At 36.0% G+C, this 26,150-nt stretch overlaps 4 protein-coding genes across 8 annotated transcripts in view; 2 read left to right on the forward strand and 2 right to left on the reverse strand.

The window, feature by feature from the left end:
• LOC119831863 (SUN domain-containing ossification factor) overlaps positions 1-7,989 on the forward strand; it is a 55,457-nt gene extending 47,468 nt beyond the window's left edge. The window contains exons 2-4 of one of the 5 annotated variants that reach the window (XM_038355431.1): positions 1,285-1,681; positions 4,232-6,287; positions 6,715-7,989. In XM_038355431.1, the coding sequence (XP_038211359.1) occupies positions 1,590-1,681; positions 4,232-6,287; positions 6,715-7,713 (3,147 nt within the window). In that variant the 5' untranslated portion in view covers positions 1,285-1,589 and the 3' untranslated portion in view covers positions 7,714-7,989. The remainder of the gene's footprint in view (positions 1-1,284; positions 1,682-4,231; positions 6,288-6,714) is intronic. The other 4 variants (XM_038355440.1, XM_038355447.1, XM_038355455.1 and 1 more) reach the window with 4 other exon arrangements.
• A 992-nt stretch (positions 7,990-8,981) lies between these two features.
• Positions 8,982-16,900, reverse strand: LOC119830596 (eEF1A lysine and N-terminal methyltransferase homolog). Its single transcript, XM_038353667.1, has 9 exons — positions 16,727-16,900; positions 16,089-16,647; positions 15,781-15,921; positions 15,357-15,472; positions 12,192-12,372; positions 11,444-11,621; positions 10,491-10,799; positions 9,841-9,969; positions 8,982-9,294 (listed from the first exon to the last, which is right to left on the reverse strand). The coding sequence occupies exons 1-9, from the start codon at positions 16,816-16,818 to the stop codon at positions 9,020-9,022; spliced, it is 1,980 nt and encodes a 659-aa protein (XP_038209595.1). The 5' UTR covers positions 16,819-16,900; the 3' UTR covers positions 8,982-9,019.
• Positions 16,901-17,148: 248 nt separating this feature from the next.
• Positions 17,149-23,438, forward strand: LOC119831826 (eukaryotic translation initiation factor 2-alpha kinase 3-like). The gene is made up of 3 exons (XM_038355408.1): positions 17,149-17,431; positions 19,284-20,629; positions 21,132-23,438. Exons 1-3 carry the CDS (start codon positions 17,374-17,376, stop codon positions 21,465-21,467), a joined length of 1,740 nt encoding a protein of 579 aa, XP_038211336.1. The 5' UTR covers positions 17,149-17,373; the 3' UTR covers positions 21,468-23,438.
• A 269-nt stretch (positions 23,439-23,707) lies between these two features.
• The window catches only part of LOC119831752, a 16,987-nt gene continuing 14,544 nt past the window's right edge, over positions 23,708-26,150 (reverse strand). Inside the window, exons 3-7 of the mRNA XM_038355281.1 lie at positions 25,695-26,150; positions 25,255-25,452; positions 24,763-24,904; positions 24,320-24,532; positions 23,708-24,129 (exon numbers count right to left, since the gene is read on the reverse strand). The exon at positions 25,695-26,150 is cut by the window's right edge and continues 1 nt beyond it. Of these exons, the coding sequence (XP_038211209.1) occupies positions 24,041-24,129; positions 24,320-24,532; positions 24,763-24,904; positions 25,255-25,452; positions 25,695-26,150 (1,098 nt within the window). The 3' untranslated portion in view covers positions 23,708-24,040. The remainder of the gene's footprint in view (positions 24,130-24,319; positions 24,533-24,762; positions 24,905-25,254; positions 25,453-25,694) is intronic.

Raw genomic sequence — 26,150 nt, forward strand, 5'->3', positions numbered from 1 at the left:
TTTTAAACAACTTCACAGAAATTCAGCTTGTTGGGACTTTATGTAACTTCGAATGTCTAAATTGACCGGACTATTGTTCGAGTCGATGTTGCAGTTCTAGTAATTGTTTTTAATTAGCAACCTGTACTCGTGTTCCACGCGCTGCGGGTTTATTGTTTTTCGATTTATTGGTTTGATTGCGAATGTTACAATTGATTCTTCTTTTTAATTAGGTTATATCGTTTTAATGATTTCTATGGTAATGTAAAATATTCGTTCAAGTGCACTCTAATCGACTAATGTTTTTATATTAACATCTAACTTTTATTTGACTGTTATGTTTGTCACAGTCAAGATCAATGAAAATTTGCCTTGAAATTTTATTCATTAATCAAGTTAGGAAAAAGACAGTTTTAGAACGTCGTCTTCCTTCGGACAGCACGTACTCATATAACCGTCCGATTTGAAAGAGAATGGAGCAAAAGTGAGTTTATTGGGAAGGAACGAGGCATAATGCGTTCGGTCACTTGCGTAGTTGGCCAGTCCCGATTCATATTGGCCGCGGTGAAATTTCTTTCAGAAAACCATCGACTTGCTCTCACCAAGCAATTAAAAACGCTCCATCGTCACGAATGAAACATAAACACATGATTATGAGTCAGTAGCAATCGAACTTGACCGATATCGGCGCGCGTGAGATCGATACTCGTTTGGCAAACGTCGGGCGACCCGCGTCGAACGTGTCCATCAACGGTTTGTTCATATTTGGCCGCTATGTCTGCCGGATGGTTATGATTGTTGGTTCGCGTTATGTTATTATTTGTCACGTGGTTGAATGCAGTATGAATAAGATGTACGATGGACGGTTGGTTTGCTTCCCTATTATATTGTTTACCAGTTGTGACACGTGACTTTGTCCGCGTTGAATTTGTGCTTAGTAACGTTAAATCTATTTCTGAAAGAAAATTAGACTAATTCGTGTTCTATTTGTCTTCAGATAATTTATTTGGCAATGCGATAGGTTGATGTTTTCGATTGCACGCACAAGGTCAGTGCGAGACTAGTGATGATAATGGGTAATTGTTGGTTAAAAATGCTATTAACCAGCGCGTTTTAATTACATCTGTAAAAGCTACCTTATTATTAAGTACTAAATCTACGTTTACACAATTATTATGTTGAGTATTTAAAAACATTTAAGCAAACAACTTATTTATAAAATCGTCAAGCTATCATAATTAACTAATGGTCGTAAACAAATGAAAAAGTCATTCAAGCTTTTAATGTACAATTGTGTATTTATAGGAGTTATGATAAATAACTAATAAAAAATCTCATATCGATACGAACAGATGTGATAATTCAGTCAGTTTTCCCGCCATCACAATAAAAAATATTGTGACAGTCAAAAGCGCGCGGAGCGGCCTTTCAAAAATCGAACACAATAAATGACATATAGAGCGAAGTGTTGTGCTTGCTATCTGTGAATTCGAAACTCGAATGTGACATTTGGTGACGGTGTGTGTGACGTGACGGCGAAGTTGTTGCGGCGGCGGTTACTGCGGGCGGCGGTGACCGGTGCTCGCCAATGCGGCGGCGGCGCGCGCGCTATGTCGCCGCCGCGGGCGCTGCTGGCGGCTCTGCTGCTGTGCCAACTGCTCTCGTACGGTGGCCACCAAGGGCTCACCAAGATATTCTACACGTAAGCATGTGATAAGGGTGTTAGTTATTACGTGTTTGATAATAATCAGTTATAGCACTTTATGTTCTATTTCTCTCTCAGTTAAAGTGACAGAAAACCTTCTCGCTTTATACGTATAACGAGATTCGTAGCTATCAATAGGTGTAAATAATTTCACAAACTTTCGTGTACTATTTATTCTTCTTTCTGTATGTATAGTCAGATACATAACATGCTTGATTTGTTAATCGACTTTTTTTATAATGATATGTTTATTAGATTTTTAAACGTCATTCTATTATTCTATATTCGTCATATCTAGCATAAAAAAGTATGGTAATGCCTTAATAGATCCATAAATAAATAAACAAGGTTTTTGGTAGGAAATCTATGAAAAAATATTATAAAAAGATATGTTGTGCAATTTAATACAAAATAATTTCGAAAGATAAGAAATATGCCTTTTATCATTTAATATGGGTATTATAGTGGTAAAGATACTAACAGTAATTAATTTTAATGATATTCAACGCAACGATGACTCAAATACCACAGATAAAATATTGAATGTTCAATGCGTTATCAGTATAGGCCTTCTATGAGTATCTGGAAATGTAGATTTATTTAAATCTTTTGATAAGGGACTTTATTACAAGACACATCTAAAATGTACGTATTTAATGAGTTATGTCACTATTAAAAAATTTGAATAATTTTGCTTCTGTTTTTATTATTGTTTATCAAATGTTTATTTGTAATGTGGGATCCGAACACGCTTCGGCACGAATTGCGCTAGTTCGCACAGGGGGGAAGTACCACACCCCCCTTAGAACACCTATGTATACTGTGTTTGTTGTTACCTGCACCTGGCAAGTGTTGTTCTGCCTTACTCTTATCATTTAGGGGTATGAAAAATAGATGTTGGCCGAATCTCAGACCTACCCGATATGCACACAAAATTTCATGAGAATCTGTACAGCCGTTTCGGAAGGTTACAGTAACTAACATTGTGATACGAGAATTTTATTTTTAGATATAAAAATGTCACCTCAAAACTATCATGACAAAACACATTATTGAAACGGTTGTGTAATACGACATTCGAAGCATAAATTTTTATTAAGGATTGAAAAATCTATCCTTTTTTTCTTGTCTAAGTGAGCAAATCTTACATACCATATCACGGGGACGGAGCCGTGGAATAATATGCCTTATTCCTACCGACCGATGTCCCGATGTCCCGATGCGTTGCATTAGACGCTACTGCGGGAACACTTTCGTTTAATTATCTTTAATATTTTAAACTTGGGTCGAAAAAAATAAATATTTTTCTTTTTCACACATTTCAAGTGAAACCTAGCTTGAAATTTTCGCGGCCTTGACGTTTCTTATCAATACCGTTGTTTCAATTATAATAGTTTGCGTGAAAACCGTTTCTAATTTGCATAATTTAATTCCAACATTTGAACTGTTATTTAAATATGAGAATTGCGATTTGTTTTTAGTAAAGATCTCGCATTATTGAGCACTAATTCAGATATGTGACGCTTAAACTGAAAGAAAAATGAAAATTTATCGATTTGTATTATGCTAAATCTTTATAGTGTATACTAGCTGCGCCCCGCGGTTTCACCCGCGTAAGTTCGTATCCCGAAGGAATATCGGGATAAAGAGTTTCCTATATGTTATTCCAGTTGTCCAGCTGTCTACGTACCAAATTTCATTGCAATCGGTTCAGTAGTTTTTGCGTGAAAGAGCAAGAAACGCACACATATCTTTACAAAGTTTCGCATTTATAATATTAGTAGGACTAGCATACACGGCCACGCGTTGCTGTGGCTGAGTAATAATTAAAAATATTAACATTATAAATTATTGGGATAATTAATCGGAATAAAAACTATCCTTTATCTTAAGTTGGACCAAACTACACATAAAATGCCAAATTTCATCAAAATCGATTGAGTTGGTGAAGAGTTCATTGGGAACATACATCATGACACTGGATTTTTATATATTAAGATGAAGAATATATAATTATATGTACAGACACTTATTTTATATTTGACAACAGTGTTGAGATAAGAGAAATAAGACTGTGTGTAGATAATGAGTTTATTTACGTTCTTGCTAGATATTGAATTGTTTTCACGCAACTTCCTATTACAAGTGTGAAGTTCTCATTGTGTTTCTAATTTACAATGTCGTTTTCGCAGCCATTGATGCTCTGAACGCGTTTCACATAAATTGTTTTATTAAAACCAATTGACGCACTGATTGTATCAATTGTTGGTTACTATATGTACACAGTCCTGAAAATTGTCACACCATGCTTTAATATGAGCGTCTTATGATATTATAAGGAATACTTTTAATTATTCCTTGAAAGGGGCCCAAATTCTATTTTATTTTTATACTTATGTGTTCATTAAAGTATTACACAATAAAATAACAATGTTGCATATAAAATGTCAAAGCTCGAACCACCGAAATAACTTAAGTTTTCGTATTGTTTGCAATTTTATGGCAACGTTTGTGAATCATTCTCAATTTGCCATTTCTATTTTCCAGGTTACCTGACACGGGACAGCCTCCAATTCTCATCTCCCTGACAGACAACGCGAAATTGGACTTAAGAACGGCAGATGAACTGCTATTCGTCAATGAATCTGAACAGCACAATGATACCCAGAGCTTCACAATTGTGGACAACTCGTCCGCAGACAGCGAGAAAGTACCTGAAGTTGCAGAAAAAGAATCCACTGAACCCAGATTGATCGTCAAAGCGAAGTCAATGCACGAAACCAGACAAGTCGAAGAAGCATTTCAAACCGTAACTCCTGTGCCAGACGCCGAAAGCACAGTCGAATCTCAACCAGAAACTGAATCAGATGAAGACATTCCAATAAAGCCAGAAACACCACAAGAAGACATACCATCGTTCTCAGAGTGGGCACAAAAGCAATTAGCGGAAGCGGAGAAAAAAGATACAGTGTTGAACCACTCGAGTCAACCTAGTCATAGCAATACGAATTTTAGCAGTAAGAGCACCAAGCTACGGTCGAAGAACTACGCGTCGCCGGCGTGCGGGGCCAAAGTGATCGCCGTGAACCCAGAAGCCGGTTCGGCGAGTTCTATATTGTCTCCCAACAGAGACGAGTACATGCTCAATACATGTAACAGTCGCATCTGGTTCGTGGTCGAGCTGTGCGAGGCTGTTCAAGCTCAAAAGATAGAAATAGCAAATTTCGAATTGTTCTCTTCAACTCCCAAAGACATCGCTGTGTATTTCAGCGATCGTTTCCCCACGCGGGAATGGGCAAGCGTCGGTCAGTTCACCGCTCAAGACATGAGAGACATACAGAGTTTTGATTTATTTCCACATCTGTTCGGAAAATTTATAAAAGTTGAGATGCTTTCGCACCATGGGTCAGAACACTACTGCCCCATTTCGCTGTTCAAGGTTTATGGAACGTCTGAATTCGAAGTACTTGAAAAGGAAAGCTCTCAACATTCACCTCATATTGAGGAAGATGAAGACGATGAAATAATAGACGTTCCTGATATTCCGGCAGCTGAAACAGAGCCGACGAAGAACCTCTTCGGCTCCGCCAGAGATGCGGTCATGTCTATTGTTAAGAAAGCTGCTCAAGCGTTTAAAACGGAAGTTCCTAAAAATGTGTCCAGTGAACAAAACGATACATTATCAGACAAAGTGTACAAACGGTGTTGCTCTCCCAGCCATATTATAGTGTGTGATAATTGTAGTGAAACTCTTTACAGTGAAGTGTATGAACTTCTTAGTTGTAGCTCGGACAAATTAACAAATTTAGTGCGGCAAGTGTTCCTAAGAGACACGTTGAAGTGTACGGGGATATGTCAGCGTTTCGGTTTAGATTTTAAAAGTACAAAGACAATAGAGTTCAGTGATGAACGTGTCGCGTATATGAACGCTATGTTTCCGCCAAAATACTTGGCTGCCTTGTGTAATATCCTTGCGATTAAGGAAAAGAAGGTCGTTTTAAATACTAGCTTTGAGACTGAATTAAATGTTACCACAAATGTTACGATTGACGACTCACCGCAGAAGATAAACAGTGAAACAAATAGTGAACATGACATTAATTCTATTCCAATTAAAAGTAACGATATTGATAATGATAAAGACAATGAAACTGTTCTGTCAGAGGAGAAACTTGTTGTACCTGAAGAGAAGAATGAGAGTACCCCCGTAGATGTATTAAAAGAGGATAACATAGAGAATATTAAAGATGAAACACCGGCGTTTATTGATGACGGCCTCGTACCTGAGTGGCATGAAGAAATATCATCAGAAAGTAAAAATGTTGAAATTCCTGAGGCAGATAATAAGGAAAATAATCAGAAGCCTGATAAAAATGGTAAACAAGAAATATCGGTGGAGAAAACCAAAGAAACATTCAACAATGGAGGCGAAGAAATGAATGATGCAACAATTATTACCGATAATGATAATTTTATGTCGGATTTCGATCAAATGGCAGTGGACCCGGCGCCCCCTGGCACACAAAACCCCATAAACCAGAATCCAGCTCAAACTACGATACAAAAGGAATCTGTATTCCTTCGGTTATCAAATAGAGTAAAGGTGGGTAACTTGTTTCCTATAATTACTTTTCTTATTATCATTTGCTCACTTTATAGAAAATATCCTGCCACTAAAACTCTAATCATAGTTGCAAAATTTACATAAATAATTGTATGGAACAAAATTTTGTAATTAAATTTTTAAACATTTAGCTGTTCATTCAATGTTGAATTAAAAATAAACATTTTACAATAAAAAAAATACAGCAAAAAAAAAAACAAAATAAATTCAACATTTTAATATTTCTAATTTATCAACAGATTTTACGCGTAATCGTATTTCTAAGAGATAATATGTACACATGTGTGGGTGCAGCCATGTGTACCGACAGGGCCGGCCGGGACCGTTGATTGGTTGATTGCATAAATTAGTGGTGTGTCCTTCTAGCTTTTGAAGTCCCCCTAACCGAAATGATTTTCAATTTCAGACACTCGAGCGCAACATGTCTCTCTCGGGACAGTATCTGGAAGAGCTGAGTCGACGATACAAGAAACAAGTTGAAGAAATGCAGAAGTCTTTCGAAAAGACCATAGTTCAGATGACAGAAGAACGGAAGAAGAGCAACGAGAGGGAGCAAAAATATCTAGAACAAATGAACAACGTACAAGAACAACTGGCAAAGATGACAAAGACAATGGAACTTTTGATGGAGGAAAGGGACAGCTGGTTCGGAAACGTGACCTTCTTCAAGTTCATCGTATTCCAAGCTATTATCATTACAGCAGTTATCTATTATTTATCAAAGAGGCGAAAAGCAGAGCCTATAATAGTGCATATACCTAAAAAGCTCAAGAAAAGACAAGAGAAGCTAAGGCGTAAGTCCGTTGAGGGCGTAAGTGGCCACGCCACTCCAGCGGTCAAGAAACGAAGGCCCAGCGAAGAAGCGTTTCAAATAGCGCGACAATCCACTGACGAAGTAGTCAGAGAGCAAGACAGCGGTGAATGGCAAATTGCCCGGAAGAACAGAAAACGAAAACCATCCATAATACACAAGAGTATGGAACCAGATTCCAGCGTCATCGATCAGGACGTAGTGAGGAAACTGGATGACAATCCCATACCGCTGGACGAGGGCGAATATTTCGCACCCGTGTCAGAGCCCGTAGAGTTTATCGATGTAAATGATAAGAAAGAGTTACCAAAAACGAACGGGTCTTTCTTCAATAACTTGAAGAACAAGACCCTCAAAACTAGACGGCTCTCCTCTCCGGCCTTTTTGAGAACTCTGAACAGACAGAGCTTAAGAAGTACGCCGAGTCCCATAGAACCTATTTTCAACGGCAAAGTGGGCAAAAAGGCCGCCTCAGAATCTCCCACGGGCAGCCTTTGGTCCGACTCCACGGAAATATCTCAGAACGGACAGCTCAGTGAAAATGGTAATAAGAAAAAGAAAAGCATAAAAAATATCCTAAAGAAAGTGTTTTAAGACTTAATATATGTAATGTAATTGTTTCTATTGCTTTTAAGCATTCGGCTATTGTAATTTATTTCATCATGAATGTATTTTAAATTATTGTATAGTATTTGTATGATTGTTAGACCTCTATAGGTGCCAATTGTGATAAATTAGGGAGCCTAATGATATGTTAGCTGTTATGATTTGTTTTGTAATGCCGTTGGTTGACAATAAGGTAAATTGTGGATGGACGCTAGTCGGGCGAGTCGCGATACAAAGAAATGGCATTAAATGCGTTTATTTTAATTCTGTTGTTTTATTATGCATGGCCTTAATACATATTCATTAGCATCTATTGAATGCTGATAGAAGTGTATTTGTATTCTATTATCTTTTGTTTCATCTACTATATAAAAATAAGTCGGGTTTTCCTTCCTGACGCTATAACTCGAGAACGCACGAACCGATTTCCACGGTTTTGCATTCGTTTGAAAGGTCTCGGGCTCCGTGAGGTTTATAGCAAAGAAAATTCGGGAAAAATTTCAACAGAAAAGCGGGAAAATCATTTTTCACATACAGCCATCCGGTGGCGAAACGGAGTTCGCCGGGTTTGCTAGTTATTATAATAAATAAGTTTTTCTCTGAAGTCATGCTAACTGAAAATTTCTATCTGAAGTGATGCAGATATTTAACGTAATTTATTTTAATTGCTAGCAATTACGCATACTATTTTATTTTATATTTAAATTAAATACTCAAAACTGCATTATAACTATTTAACATAACTAAAGGTAATATATATTTTCAAAGTACATATTTAACGAGAAAAGTACTAAAAATTAACAGATGTTTTTTAAGAAAATAACCTAAAAATGTTTGCTTCATAAGTGAGCAAAGAATATTGAAAGTCATTAAGTACTTTCCGATGATTAATATTATGTTTCGGCAATTCGAAAGCGTATTTGAAGAAAGTCTAGTTGAATTAATAAATGCTTAAGTTTAATAACACTTTCGAAGTTGTTACTGTTTAAATTGTAAATTTAACCGTTATTTCTTATTTTGGTTAAGCTGTTTCGGAGAACGTCTGTAAACACTGATGCACGAATTTTATATATAACCAGCTATTCGCCCGTGTTACGTATATAGTCTATCTCACTTAATTGTACCTTTCTAATGGTAAATAAATTTTTGAAATCAATCCAGTAGTTTGTGTGAAAACACTAAAAGTATACTTACACACAAATCTTTCCTCATTAATATTAGTGTATAAGAAATATAATAACTCTAAATAAGTCAAATTAAATATTTTATTTACACATAACAATAACACTTACAACTACGATATAACATTAACAGACTGCAACAAGTCCTTTAAATCGACACATTTCACTTTGACAAGTTTTCTTTCCCGCGCATTCGCGTTTAACTTTTTCGCGGCATTTTCCAAGTCGTCCACAGTATACGCTGTGTCGCTATTGGTTGCGAAAATAATTTCGTTCACTTCTTCATATAATTTGATAGACACTATATGCTTGAAATGTCTTTTTAAAGATTCCATTATGGTTTCTTGAAGGGATTTGTCACGACACACCAAATTGAGGATGAAGTGGCCTGAAAAACGACAGATTTTGTATGAGTTAGAAAGAAAGAAAGAAAGAAATCGTTTTGCAATATCTATGATATATTAAATTATATTAAACACATTTTTAATTTTTTTTTTCATAATGAGTTATGTGTAATATTAGCCTATGTATATTGTGTACTAAAGTATCTGTAGAACTAGCTTCTCATGGTACCTGAACGGGGAATCGATATCAGTACGACTTTATCACTCGAAAAGTTCTCTTCGGCTCTTATCTGTAAAAGTTGGTTTCCTAACCGGTGTTAAATTAAAAGTATGTAAACAGAACAACTGGTCCGATTTGAAAAATTCTTTCAGTGTTAGATATCCCATTTAATGAGGAAGGCTATCACTCTAAGACCAGCAGCAGCGGAGCACCAATGAAGAATGTTTCAAAATCGGGGGATTTTTTTCTACTAAGAGCTTTAGCTGCGGGCGCTGCGAGTTGGCATTAGCCCAAAGTAACTGTTCCGCGCAGACAAAGTCACGGGCGACAGCTAGTACCCTATACAATTGGCCAATGAACCAAAACCCACCATCCTCTCCGAGTATCCTGTCCACATTCGTCAGTGTCTCGTCGGTGAGGAACTGCGGCGGCGGACACGAGAGGCCCAGCGTGCGGTCCTTGCTGTCCACGTCGAACATCACGCAGTCCAAGTGGCCACCTGGAATACAGTATAAATTATTTTAATTGGAGATGTCATTATTTTGGCTGCGTTTGGATTGCCTTATACTGACGATATTGCCCTGTTTATGGGCAGTGGTGACTACTTAACATCAGGTGGGCCTTAGCTTTCTCTGTCATAAAAAAAGATCTGCCTAATCATATACGACGGATACATTTATCCCTACTAATATTATTAATTCGAAAGTAACTCTCTATGTGTCTGTTTCTCTGTGTCGTCTTCACACTTAGGTGTGGTCTAAAAGACTCAATCAGTTCAGTGGTTTGGACCATCCGGTCTTAAAGTCAGTAATAATTATTGTCTACTCCACTCATACATATCTTTACAGAAAGGGAGACGGTTTAAAAGAATATACCAATTTTTGTATTCTCAAAATTGGAAAAAATCAGGGTCCTAAGAAAAATTCAATTCTGACAGCTATTGAGTATTATTATCAAGGTACAAGTGACATCATGGTCACTCACAAAACCAGCCAGTGCAAACCTAACCCAACCACTTACCATTCTCAGCGCGATCCTTCAGGAAGTCCAGGCCATCTTTGATTTCCACCTGTAGCTTATCATCGATTTCCAGCTCAAAGTGCCCCTTGGCCACCTCAACCATGGCCGGATCTAGGTCCACAGCCACCAGTCTAGCGTCAGGCAGGCTTTTCTTCAGGAACATGGCGAGTCCCCCCCCACCGAGGCCGAGTATAGCAACATGCGCGTGCGCAGGTGCGGCGAGCAAGTGTACCGACACGCACATGAACGCGTGGTACTGCGATATGTGGCCGAAGTCGATCACTTGGCGCTCTTTGTTTTTGCGTTTCACTGAAATGTAAGGGAAAGTTACCTTTAATTTTTTTACAAAAAGTTCACCGACGTCATTGGGGGTGGGGGGAGGGGGCTAAAATGGGCCCAAGTGATAACAATTTCCTATCAAACACAAGAAGAATTACGTCAGTCGGATGAAAACCCATCGAGTTGTTGTGATACAAAACCGTAAACAAATTAACTTGAATTGAATTGAAGCGATTCGTCGCTTCGTCTATGGGACTGTCGGTTGAACATAATAATAGTAAATTACTTTTATTGAGTTTAAAGCCACGTACTCCATGTAACACAAATTACATAAAAATATAGGCGGTCCGTCCCAGCTTCGCCCGTGATAATTATTAGCCTTTAGCAACCAGGGATCAGGTACATACGCAACGGCGAAATAAATTGAAATCAGTCAAGTAGTTCCTGAGACAAGCGTGTACAAACCAACACACAAACTCTGCAGCTATATTTCATTACGTTAAGTATTTTATGCCTTATAGCAATAAATGATTTAATCATCATCATCATCAGGCCATATATGTTCCCACAGCTGGAACACAGGCCTCCTATGAGGGTAATTTTTTATATCAATAAATTTATCTTTATTTCCCTTCAAATAGTCCATAATTTAAATCGTCTTCAAACTATCTTACCAGTCTTCACCCTAGCTTCCGACTGCACCAGAAACTGGTTATCGAGAAACACCAGCCTCCTGTAGACCTCCCCTTCCACCTCCACATCCTCTATCACGAACTCTCCTGATACTTTAGAGCTGCCGGAGAACACTGGCGTCCGTTTACCTACGTCACTTCCCAGCGAGAGAAAAGGGATCTGGAAGGAGGTAGATACCGATTTCGATGATAATTGGCAGTGTTCTACCACATAAGCTATAGAAGTACTGACTTTTACCCACGGGTTCGTCCATCTGCTTATTAAGAATCGTTGAAGTGATTGCAACTGTTTATAAAGAAAGCATGGGGGCAGCCAGGTTGGTGTTGAACTATTTTTCTACGTTATATGACGGTTATTTTATACACTTGAAGCCATAGGCCCGTTTCCTTATCCTCACCCTTCCCAGTGCCTTCCTTCTTTCATGTCGTAAATATTCCTTATCTCTCACCCCTCAGAGTTATTACCTCTACACTATATGCTTCTGCGAATGGTCGTGGGCTGTGGTGATCGCTTACCATCAGGTGAACCACCAGCTCAGTATAGGTAGGTATAGGCTCATAGGTCATAGCAGGTATGCTATGATATAAACAAAAAGTTTTATTTACCTTAAACCAAAGTTAAAAGTATCCACAACATTCTTTCACCAACAATGTTTATCAACTGTTGCTTAATAGTTGTTTAACCACATGTACAAAGGCAAATTCCAACTTGATACCCTCATAACGTTACCTGTCCACTAAACCCGAATGGTATCAGCATCTTGGCGGAATGCGCCAACTCCTCTTTGACCGCGTCCAAGCTGCTAAAGTGATGACCTCGCCTCAACACGGCCACCACCAGCCGCGCTGACTTCGCAGACTCCTGCAACTGCCGTCGACCAGCTGCTGTTCCGAATAACCACTCGGATTCACTGGAACGACCATTGTCCATTTATTAAACGACCTCTTTTGTGCGTCCCCACCGGGAATCAAACCCAAGACCTCTCGGTTCTACGCGCACCCGTTAACCACATTACAAAGTAGGCGGTCATTCCAAGAGTTAAATGGCAAAAAATATTCACGTAACTTAGAACTCTGTAAAGTTTAAAGATTTAAAAAGCAGGTTTTGTTATATTCATTCCAAATTTCCTTCTGCAAGATTTTGACAAAAACATGTTTTCGTGTAGCGACGCAGGTAAACAAGTTTTACAGTTTATATTTCCGTCTAAAATTATCACGCGTTTTGCGTAGGCGGCGCAAATTAAACATGTGATAAAAATAGAAATTTATGTATATTATTAATGTTCTCGCTTGTAATTATCATAAGAAACTCGTGATTTATTACTTTCAAGTGGGTTAATTGTGAGTTATGGAATTTAATTAGCCGAAGCAAGTTCAAATTTTCGTCTAACAATAATATTATAAGAACAAGATTCCGAGAACCTTTAAGTTTACTGTTGATATATTTAAGATGTTAGACATTAATAAAAAGCCACAAAATCAGGAAGTTATCTCTGTATTTCTAGTGTATAAAAACGCACAGTACTTTGTCATTTATTTTCAAGTAACTATTATTTTATTATAAACAGAAGTTCCCAAAAAACGAAGGATTTCGACTGTATCTTTCTACTCGATAACTCCGTAGGTTTCCAATCGATTGACATGATTATTTTTATATTAATAGGAAATTTATATCATTTGGTTCCATTAGAAAATCTAAAGTGAGGTACCACTTTAGATATATTGCCAACCCAGGTACGACAGATTTTACCGTGGGTTATGTCGGATTCCTACCGACCAAAACCCCATTGTGTTCCGTCGAGCCGCTTCAGTGAAGGGGCCACGGGAGCCCGGTTATGATTCGTCCGCGACATACCTAGTACATCTGCGATATTATTCAGTTAATTCAGATAATATTCAACGGAAGCGACAATAAGATACAATTTCAATTATTTACCTTACACAAGAGCCACACTCGAATGCCATACATACATTTAAACTTATTTGTATGTATAATTATTATTCATATCGTTGGAAAGTAAAATGTTTTAAATTTGATTAATTACCTTTAAAAAAAGTCCTAGTTTCACTTATGATTTCACAGGAATCGCATAAAAAAAGTCACTGTAATACTTTTTTTTTTTTACTTTTTTTTATAAACAAAATCTTTGCCTATCCTTTCAACTGCTTTGTCCGAAATTAACATAAAAAAAATTAACCGCGCTTTTTCAGCCACTGTTTTTTCTAGAACAATTCCTTCCAAACTGTATGGAGCATCTTAGTGCGTCTGCATTTAATGGCTCGCTACACCTCCGCGTCCAACCGACTGCTGGTGGAGAACCACGCATGCTACAGAAAACTATGGAGACTTCCTTGTTCTACATTTTTATACGGCTTGTATGTTTGAATGTAAACGACTCCTTTGAGTCTAAAGGAGTCGGAATCAAATCAATTGATTGCATGTAACTGACTCCTTTAGATTCGATTTTGACCCACTCTAAACGGAGAGATTTAATTCAATCTTTATACACTTATCATGGATTGGTGACAATACAATAATTTCATGAGTTTATATTTTTTCTATGAATATCGATTATCCTGATTATGATCGCCAGGGTAACATAATATCCTTACGTATGTGAGACAAATTAGATGATTCAACCATGTGTGTTACGGTATTTTATTAATTTTGTATCAATATTCAATGTAAATTAAATCTCTGGCGCAAACCGGCCGTAATGTTCATAATATATGTGCGTTTATGTGGGATAACTTATGAGCATATGTCATGATGTAATAAGTCGCACATACTAATAAGACGTGCAGCATACAGATAAATTGCCATCGAACATTTACAATACTGTTTAACAAATCAAACAATTTCCACAAAAATGCATCCTAACACGCTCTACAGTTTTCTGTTCCAAAGAACTTCGCGATTTCGGGCACGGCTCCAAATAGATCGCCGTGTAAATATTATGCAGATCCTTCTGGACGCTATATTCAACACATCGTAAATAAACATCTTGATGTGATTTGTTTACTACTAGAGTTTGGTTAAATATTACAAATATATAAACGTCATTTTCAAAAAAAACTTTAAGAAGAAGAATGTCGTAGAAAAGAAAATCACTAGAGGATTAATTAAGCTGTATGTTAAAAGTTTATGTATATAAATTACGTGTCATGTTGTTTGTCCGGGATGGACACCTAAACTACTGTATCGATTTTAATCAAATTTGCACATCGTGTACAGTTTGATTCAACTTAAAAGATAGGGAAGCTGATATTATTTCAATTACAATAATGACTACCCAGGCGGAGCCAGGGCGTGCAGCTAGTTATTTTATATAAAGTCAGACAAGAAAAAGACTAAAACGAAGTAGTTAAAATTGTGACAGAACTTATAGTGTGATTAAAATATTTTGAACAGGGAAATCCTACTAATATTATAAATGCGAAAGTTTGTAAGGATGTGTGTGTTTGTTGCTCCTTCACGAAAAAATTACTCAACCGATTGCAATGAAGTTTGGTACGTAGACAGCTGGAGAACTGGAATAACATATAGGCAACTTTTTATCTCGATATTCCTACGGGATACGGACTTACGCGGGTGAAACCGCGGGGCGCAGCTAGTGTAATATAAAAAATATCTAGATCAAAATTTGTTATTTTTAACTGCATTAAATATTACTTCTAATTAAATATAAAATATTATAAATAAACTAGTTGACCCCACAAGCTCTGTTCTGCCTAACTCTTATCATTAAGACCCCTAAAATGCGATGAAAAAAACATGTTGGCTGCTTTTCAGAACTACCCGAAATGCACACAAATTAATGAAAATTCGTCCAGCTGCTTCGGAGAAGTATGGTTACTAACCGTACGACACAAAAAAAAATAAACTTCAACTTACCGCCCTTGTGGCACTACAAAAACTGCGTATTTATTGGCTGCTTGTTTTTTCTGATCCACAACATACAGTGTGTAGCGCGGAGTGTCTTGACCAGGCACCATTAAGTCTAGGGACACCTAAAATACATATTTTACATTAATTTTCAAAATAAAAAGTGGGATCCAGGCGTACTTCTGCATGAATTGAGCCAGCTCGCATTGGGGAAGTAGAACATCCTCACAAAAGACCGGCATAAAATAGTACTACTGTGTTTTATATGGAAAGTAGTACGGAGGTCTGTTTTCTTTTCCTCACCCTTCCCAGTCTATTCCTACTTTCCTAGTCGTCAATCTTTATCTTCTCTTAACCCTTTCCCTTTATAGCGGGTAGTATTGGCATAGGCCCTGACAAGAAAGAAAGAAATAAAGGAAGAAATTGCCATCACCTCATCATCACCTTCTAGGCTAGTCTTTCCCAGGCCATTGGTGATGAAAGCTGCATCTTGTGCTGATTTCACACAGCTCTGTAAATCTTCTGGTGTATCAACTCTTATCATTTTGTCTCCGGCTAAACACACTTCTAGGAGCTGAAACAATATCATATTTTGTTTAATTTTCAGTCTTATAACAGAAAAATGCTGGTAAATCAACTTTATCCTTAAGTATTCAATAAAATTTACATACAAAATGCTGAAAATTACTTACAACTATAATATACAGTAATTAAAAAAAATAATTCTTTTAAACATCTTACCAGCTTAGGCATAACTTTAAATTTAGTTACAACAACAACAAACACAGGCAAAGTTGTCCCGTCACCGTTTTCCGCATTTTTCTCCTCAGCCTCATGACATCTCACAACTCTGATCATCCAGGACTTATCACCAAAAGCTTCCAACAGCTTACCAAGAATATGGCTCTGGAGCAGCGATATACATACATAACGACCACCAAGCTTCAGCACTCTTTTAATCTCACTGAAATATTTTTCTACAGTTGCTATAGTGGATTCTTCCGAGTCAGGCATAAGGGCGTCCAATGTTCCCTTATCCAATACAGCGTTGAACTCTTCATTATCAAATGACATGCTAGTTGCATCCATGTGCAAGAAACTCATGTTAGTTCTATTAGAGTTGATAGACTTCATTTGTCGAATAACTACTTCCGACACATCAATGTTGGTGATGCTGGTGAAGCCAACGTCGTAGAGGTCAGCGCTCAGGCTTGAGTTTCCGCATCCAGTTATAAGTATTTTGTCTGATTGTTTTAAGTACTTGTGTAATTGGGAACATAGTTCTAAATATTCGCCGTACCTGAAATAACGCAAAATCTAATTTATAAAATGCATTTTGTTAAAGCTTTAGTTTAAAAAAAAATAAAAACATAACCTACCATTCAAAAGCTTTGTTACCACGTTTTTTGAAAAACTTGTTCCAGTAATCTTTCTCGCTAAACTCCTTGTGGCTTTTCGGAAGGAGATTCATTTTACATTAACTTATTTTGTGCTTGTAATTAGAAAGTGTAGAAATATTATGCGATCGTGTAAAATCCGGTGTTTATTTACCTTTCAAAGTCATTGTCATAATGACATGACAGCGATAATGATAAAGTTTTTAGTAAGGCTAGTATTTTCTTGTGTTTGATTAAAGCCCTTAAATAAATAATTTAAAATAAGTAACTCGTCCATATTCAACGGTGTACCAACGTATGTATTTAGTACTTTTATTTTTAAATATCTTTTGACAAAGCAGTCTGGATGTATATTCATGCCTTTTGCAATTTTCTGAACCACAGCAATGTCTATACTCTATACTCTATGGTTATTGTGAAACAGTGACGTGCTTGTGATTTGTGTGGTTGTGTGATTTTTATTTTGATAATAATTTAATTTACTTATTCATGTAATATGTATAAAATCTCAGCAATATGGATTAAATTACCCAGTCGACCGATCACTGCTTGATCATGTGTAAAAAAAACTTTAATGAATGGAAATCGTGGTTTCATCATCTTAATCCACAGGAGCAACGAAACTAAAAATGGGTAGCAAAAAAGATAAATGGGAAGCATTGACCACAGTGAAATCGTTTGATTTAGGTAAATAAATCAAATTCATTGCATGCAAGTTATTGAATAACACTTGTAATATTATCTCAGAATTGTAACCTTGAAACCTACCTTCAGGAAAATAAACACAATTGGTTAAATATTGATGTTATAACGGTATTTCTAACTGTACTTATATTCTATAATCTCTTTGAAAATTTTCAAATGTCTTTAGTTGTATTTAGTTGAACCACATTTTGAAATATTTCATGAACTTAGAAAACAACAATTACATAGTGGTTTTTCTCGTTTTTGTGATATCCTTGTTTTGTCCCGTCGTTCCACCCACGTCATAGTATTATATAACCAATTATAGTCTTCCTTCATGAATGCACTTGTTTGGTAATATTGAAAGAATTTTTGAAATTGATCCATCAATTACTGAAATAAGTATACACATATTGAAATACTTTACTCAAACTAACCAAAGCCTATTCAGCTTAATATTTTGTTATATTTTGTCTGTGTTGTCTTATCTTTTGTAATTTATTTGTATGTACAATTGTATATAGAAATAAAGGACTGCCTATCATTTATTGACTATGAGGCTGGAGCCGCTGGCAGAAAGAAAACAAACGAAAATTGTTAAATCTCAATTAATGTAATGGTTGTGAATTTAGAACCATACTGAGTAGGACAAAAAGTAGGACAAAATAAATGAATAATAATTTGGAATTTATCCTGTATACAAATAAATATTCAGTCAGGTTTTTCTGATAGCATATAAAAACAGCAATCAGCAGCAAAATAATATACATTTTATTATTTGTGTAAATTTTTCTATAACTTGATATTATGTCAGTTACAATGCAAAAATTATCATGAGTGGGTGTTGACTTATCATTATAAGGCTTGCACTGTTCCTAAGCTTTTAAATAAAAAAAAAATATGTTTTGTTAGGTTAGTTAACAAAATATGAAAATACAAGAATATTTTAATTTAGTAGAAGAATTTTTGGAGGGTTTTTAGTTAATTTTAGAGTGGACAGAGTGCTTTTTTAAGTTGATTTTGATTATTTATCGCCATCAGCTCATATTTGTTCTGACTCCGGAGACAGATCTTCTACGAGGATATATAGGATAGTTTCGAAACAAAAGGATGGACCCATTTTGCTACAGTTTTATTACATTAGATAGATTTGGAAGCGAATTTGTGGTAATTTATAGCTATGTTTGATGGAAATTGGTCTAAGATGGTGGTTACAACATTCTGAGATATCAGTTTAAATATTTTTTTACAACATCCTTCATAGTGGTATCAAATGGTATCAAATGAAAGAGCTTGATTAGTATAAATTTTTATGCATTATGGTAAATTTGCAATTCAAGATGGCTGACAAAGCTTTTTTTTTTTTTAATTTATTATCTTCACCCACTTAAAAAAAGAAACCAAGTATATTATCGAGTGTAACAAAACCACATTAACCACTACCAACTAGAATGTTCTATTGGTTGGAATAAGAACCAAATTGAGTTAGTTGCTCTTATTATTTTGTGAGGAAAGGTGATTTTAGACTGCTTGTATTTAAAACGGATATTATATTTTTAATTAAAATGTTTAATACTGTTCTATGTGGGTATCATGAACTATAGGATTAGATATCCAAATTGATTAAAAAAGCAATTTATTAGTATTTTTTTTTAATAGATAGAGTTATTTAAGTGGAAGATTTACATGGGTAATAATAAAGATAAAAAGAGAAGAAAGGGGATTTACTCCGAATTGAACCTATTTACATATTTTTAATTCATTCAAATGTAATTTAGCAAGATCTTCCCCATTAAGTAAACCTTTATGCAATATTGTTTTTAAAGTTATGAATTAGAATTATTTTTCTTTCCAGGTCTAGCTCACAACAGTCAGCATGACTCCGTCTTACAGCACAGCATGCAACAAATTGACCTTATCAACTCCACCGCTACTACACCCATTAGTCTTCTTGTTCAATCCCTCGTCAAGCAACTCTGTACACTTCTAGAAAAAGATTGCTCCAAAGCCAACCAACTGTACAATACAATATGCGAGAAGTTACACAGCATGAAGCTCATCGACGATTCCTATGCAATGGGCGAGTTTGAAGTTATGAGGAGCCAGTATCAACGTGCCTTGTACCAGCTCGTCACAATTGCCAGTGGTTCAGAAATACCAATCACTCTTCCAGCTACGTGGCCAATTACTAGATCAGGTCTCGAATGGTCGCGATATCACAAGGAATTTGAGGAATTGTACTTCATCGCTGGTGGTGGATTTGGTAGCGTGTTTAAAGCACGACACAGATTGGACGGAGTTGAATATGCCGTGAAGAAAGTGTTCATAAAATCCTCTGACGTAAATTCCATCATGACCCATCTCGCCGAAGTGAAAACCATAGCCAGTCTCAATCATCCCAACATAGTGAATTACAAAGCTGCTTGGCTAGAACCGTTAATTGAATCTAAAGTGAAAAAGAAGCGAAAATTCCAAATGGATACAGATACCGAAGACATATCATTGAGCTCAAATAGAGTATCTTCAGTTTACACGAACATGATGAAGTCTTTCAAAACGTATAATTCAAAAGAGCTGACAAAGCAGCACAGTCAATCAGACTTTGTGATATCTTTCGAGAATTCGGAGGGCTTCGAAAACGACCATTCCGATCTGGACGAAAGCGAGAGCGACGACGAACCGCCGTCCGCAGAACATAACGCTATATGCAAATTCCTAACCAGCGAGGAGTACGAGAATTGTTCACGGGTCAATTTAAAATGGGCGACTCTCTACATACAGATGACGTTCTGTAAGCAAACGTTAAAGCAGTGGCTGGATGAGCGGAACAGTCACATGTCGTTGGCTAGAAAGGGTTCCGACGAGCTGTGCCTCCAACATTCCGATTCAAACGATTCTGGAAGTTTCGACACCCATATAGTACCGGACGTTACGTATCCTATCGCTTGGACTCGTATAGACATTATCGTGGATATGTTCACGCAGTTGGTTCGCGGTTTGCACTACATACATTCGAAGGGCGTTATCCACCATGACGTGAAGCCGAGTAATGTGTTTGTGGGTGAGAGTGAGAGTGGGTTGTTGGTGCAGTTGGGTGACTTTGGTCTGGCCTGCCCGCTGCAGCAGTCGCACAGTGGGTTGGCGCTGGGCACGCATTTGTATGCCGCTCCGGAACAGCTGGAAGGGCAGTGTAATCCAAAGGTTTGTATTGACTATTGTTTATTATCAAGTGTGGAGTAGCTAGAATGTATTTATGTATCTTTCGACTGTCAAATAATAATAATTTCAAACAAATTGATCAAGGCCTTTGAAATTCTTATGCCATCTATTAATTCATTCTATATCTAGTCTATAAAAATAAATACAATAATATCAATTTTAGCATGGAAATTCAAGTACCTGTTACTTATATTTTTGTACTAAACAATAATTTATTATTTCTGGAGGGTCACCTTGACATCTTAAAATTTTCCTAATACCAATGAAGGAAAAGATGGAGCTATGTGTCGTCTAATGTCATTACTTTTTCACACTGGAATTAGTACTACTTTAACAGTAGCCCCTAGATCATAGATAACATAAATATCATGTCAAACAGGCTTATCTGTGGAACTTTTAGATCATTGAATCCAAAATTAAACACACAAATTATTATTATTTATTATCTATATATGTATTAAAAATTATATTTCATAATTTTCAGAGCGACATGTACTCCCTCGGGATAATACTCCTCGAAATGGTGGAACCATTCAGCACGGACATGGAACGCGTGAAAACCATCACTGACCTACGAAAGGGCCAGATTCCCGCGCATTTAACGGCCAACTATCCAAAAATAGCTCACATCATCGGTAAACTGGTTCAACGGAGACCAGGCAAGCGATTGGATACGGGACAACTGCTGGACGAACTGAAGAGTTTGTGTGATAGCAAAGATGAGACCATCAAGTCGCTGAAGGAGAAATTGGCGGCAAAGGATGATGAGATAGCGCAGCTCAAAATGATGCTCGCTAAATTTAATCACCGTTTGTCATAGTACCTGTGTATAGTTATAGTGTTGTGATATTTACGGAGTGTTTTTGTGTACTTTAAGTTCAGATTTTATCACAATCAATAATAATATTATTATAACAACATATTTAACATATTTTGACATCGAAAATGTAAATTTTGAATGTAAAGACTTGTTTGCTGATTTTGGACAACATCAACTTTTATTGATGCTTCATAAAAATTAAAATTTAAACGTTTTAAAGTCCAGACATAATAATATAATTGGGACTTTTCACAATTTTGTCACAAAGTAATTAAGTGCTTAATAAAAAATGCAAACCTCATTAACAGTATTGGATAATGGTAGACTAAAATGTAAATTTCAAAAAACTGCCTGAAGATATAGATTCTCCTGTGTTCTAGGCCTTTTATTTAATGGCCTTAAATGACTATTACTGGATTATGAATAAAAATGGCAAACATTTTTACCATGAACAGTCCATTATAGGTTTCTTATCAGTATTTATCATAATTTGTGGCTTTTACACTTAACTTTAATACTTAAACATCAATTAATTTTGAGGCAGTGTATAAAAATGGCAGTGACGGTAATCTTAAATTGAGATTTTACTACATAAATCTACAGTATCTATTGATTAATTATTAATTATCAATTCAATAGATTTTCCATTTAAAAACCGATACTAAAATGTGGTTCTACTCTACTGGCATTTTCATTAAATTTAATAAGGGAGCATTAATAAGAAGATAGATAGGACAAGGACTACTGCTCTTTAGAAAGAGAGGGAAAATAGTGGTACACTTTCTGTACTGACGCATACCAGTTTTCGGGTGGAAAATATTATACTTTGGTTTTGTATCTCAGTTTAACAATTCGTTGAATCAGTGAAGAGATGGATAGTGTACAAAATCTTTTGTCTCTTTCTAAACAAAAGTTATGGCTCTACGACTTCTCTATAATACCTCTATTGTTAAATTTACCAATCATAGAGGTATTATGGAGTTCCCTTCATGGAAAGTTCGAAAGTACTGTTGACGATTTAGTATAATCTAACACCAAATAAAGGTTAATAGCAATACATAATATTGTCATCTTATATACTTAGAAATATTAGGTCTTCATAATTTGAACATAACACCGAATGTGAATCAGTAAGCTCCGTTCAATGATTAAAATAAAGTTTGAGCTTCTTGAAAGTGATAGGTAGGAAGCACTAATAGCCAGTTTCACTACTTCTGCAAAGAAGTTTGTATAGTTTATTTGACAGTTAAATTGACATGTGAAAATATAGCTGTTTAACTCTTTTAATTCATAAATAAATTCAAACCGAATCATCTCATCCATTTTCCCTCGAGTCAGAGTTTGCTAATAAAAGGCACTAAGCAAAACGTTAGTAATATACAAAACTTGACATTGGCAGAATCTGTTCTCTGTGATCGAAAAAAAAATCAAATTGTGTCAAATAAGCTAACAGTAACGATCAGCGCAGGAAGTAGTGATACTGGCTCTTAATCTTTAAAACATTGATAAACAATAAACAGCTAGACTCACACTCACACTCATAAATTATCCGAAACTGAGTTTTGCCTATGCATCTACGCAGTTTTCTCATGAAGGATATGGATGGATGAATGGACTTCAAACATTACTGCCACGAGATAAGGTGCTAATTTAAATAAATTGAATGTTAAGTACAACGCCTTTCGGTAATTTTTTTTTTTTTACATATGTGAGTCTTGCTGTTTATCAATGCTTTAAAATAATATTTCCTTGATAATTCTAACCCTGGCGTTTGACAGCTGTAGCACATGACATGACATGTTCTACGTTTTTGACATTAATTTCATACAGATCGAATAATGAATTTGAAGTTTTATAACTGAATTAATACTTTCTCGTATTAATTTTTAGTTTAATACTAACCCTGGCGTTTGACAGCTGTAGCACATGACATGACATGTTCTACGTTTTTGACATTAATTTCATACAGATCGAATAATGAATTTGAAGTTTTATAACTGAATTAATACTTTCTCGTATTAATTTTTAGTATTTTTAGTTTGTGTTTTCATTATTGGCTGTTTGTGGCTTACGAATGGTTGGTGATAGTAAATTATTGTAATAAGTGCGATTATTAATTTAATTAAATAGATAGGAAGCAAAGGGTGGTTTTAATTAAAAGTTCACATGTAACATTAATTTTTTATTTACACAAAATGCTAAATGTATAAATTATTCCCTTAATCTTATAAATATTTACAGTCTTAAATTAAAAAGATACAATTAACGTGGCAAAGTCGTGATACAATATACGTCGTTCATAGAGTTGAATTTAAAAATTAATATTTCTTCGTCACTACGTTTGAATTTAGAATTTATTTTTAAATTGTATTTGTTAGATATATTCTAAATTCAAATTATTAGAATGGGTATGATTATGAAATGAATTTATCTTAATGAAGTGATGGAAAGTCATGAAGAATGTTTTACGAACAATTTAAATATAGTCGTTTATGTTCCAATATATAATAGATTCATATGTTTTCGGATAGTTTATAACCTTCCATCACACTAAACTAATTTGGAGGGTAGTTTCACAGTAGCGTGTCGATCGCATGAATGACGCCGTTGGTTGCCGGGATGTTGTGCGTTATTACTTGCGCGTTGTTCACTTTTATCCGACCTGAAAATAAATAATCACATATTAATCTATGAAACATCGACGTTAATAAAAGACAAATTCATTTTGATTTAGCCATATTTAGCTTTATTTACTCGTATACTATTCAAATTATATAATACGTATAAAGTGTTTAAAGTGACCGATTATATAAATGAAAAGTTTAAAGTAATCCCTTCGATTTAAATCTTACCCGAGTTCTTCTGCAGCGTAAGAGGCTTAGCGTCCTCCATGGAGTTCCTTAGCTGATAGTACCGCATGCCTGCACTATATAAAGTGCCTGGCAACACGTGCCTCGCGACCAGGGCCCGCGCGGCTGCCTTTTCCGAGTATCGTGACAGCTCGCTTGGAGCTATTTTCGCGAACGCCGCGTCCGTAGGCGCGAATATTGTGTACGTTTTGCTTTCTGTGAAATGGAATGATTTTTTTAAAGTTTGGCGGGAAAAGTTTTCTTTTCAAATAGAACATACTTGGGTTGTTATTTGAAATTATATTTGAATGTTAATGTTAGATAATCTATCCCTCGATATCGTAATTTTATTACAGATCTACGGCTACCTACGTGGAAATACCATAGATAATAAAAATTGTAATCAATTTGGAAACTTCTTTGGAGCCAGTTAATAATAATCAAACCTGCTAAAGTGTCAGCAAAGCCACTGGCAAATATAGCCTTGATGAAGGTGGTAAAGCGTCGGTCCCTGTCCGCTTGCAGCGTCTGCACGAGGTCGCCGACCGGCAGCGGGAACATCACCCGGTCTACCGCGTGCGCTATGCCCTGCCATAGACAAGATATTGATTTATTTTTTTGTATAAATATGTGATTTACATATGTATTTCGGTAATCTATTGCTCGTCTTACGTTATTTAAATAATCTTTAAATATATCAAGAAGTTTATATCATCAAATTATACAATTCATTATATTTTTCTTACTAGAATAACGTTAAGAATACAATTGTCATGACATTAAATACTCTTGTCTCTCCTATATATAGTATATCTCATATGATATGGTTAACTATACTTCTATTTTAACACGCTTTTATTATTTATCTTGACGCCTTAAGTATTGTTACATCTTATAAGCCGATAAAGACTATTATGAATGTTAAAAATATGGTATACCTGTGGTATATGAATGTCTTTCTTGTCATCAATAACCCGGGCACCATTAATGGTGGTGACCTTGACTTCATTCCACTCCACGTCATGCATATCATACTGGTTCACGCGTAGCTGCGTGCCTGCGAGAGATACGCCCGTCATCTCGTCCTGCAGGGAAGCTATGTCGAACGCTCCAGGGATCACGTGGTGGAGGAGGAGCTAGAATTGTGATTTTATATTAAATGTTGTGAACAAAGATACTAATGATAAACTTGGATCAGTTCTTAGTAATATAGCTGTTTGAAAAAGCAAAAGGTAACGTTACTGTTTAATCTATGTTATAAGCTATTTACATATTAAATTGGACTCAAAAAGATTAATTACCTATAATTTTTTTTCATATTTTTTTAATATATTAGGTAATCATAACATAAATAAATAATCATTTTAATTGTACTTACACCACTCAGAAGTCTTGGATTATCGCGGAACTTTTCTTCAGCCCTATCAGGACCTCCCAGTTGAACTAAAAGTGTCCTAAAGGCCTTGTCTGTAGGCGCGAAAATCGTGTACGGTCCAGTCTCATTTAATATCGAATCTAAACCAGATTGTTTAAGGTATTTGGCTGTCGCGAATAAACCGTTTTCTTTCAAAATATCAATTAGGCCTGGACTGGATGCGGAAGCGAAAAGGTCCTGTGACGTTGGGTCTTCAAAACTTGGTACAGGTGTGCTTGATCCAATTACAATTAAATCGTTGGGAGTAGGCCTATAAGAAGGAGTTGTGTTTATTATTGTGGAGCTAGGGAAGATATTCCTTGAGGTTTGTTTGTTGCTTCTAATAGAATACGTTGGGGTTGATGTCTTTATGATGTATCTTTCGGTTGTTGGCACTCGGGTTGTAGGTTGGTATGTTTG

Source organism: Zerene cesonia, chromosome 1 (assembly GCF_012273895.1).
Source record: "Zerene cesonia ecotype Mississippi chromosome 1, Zerene_cesonia_1.1, whole genome shotgun sequence".
Taxonomy (NCBI): Eukaryota; Metazoa; Arthropoda; class Insecta; order Lepidoptera; family Pieridae; genus Zerene; species Zerene cesonia.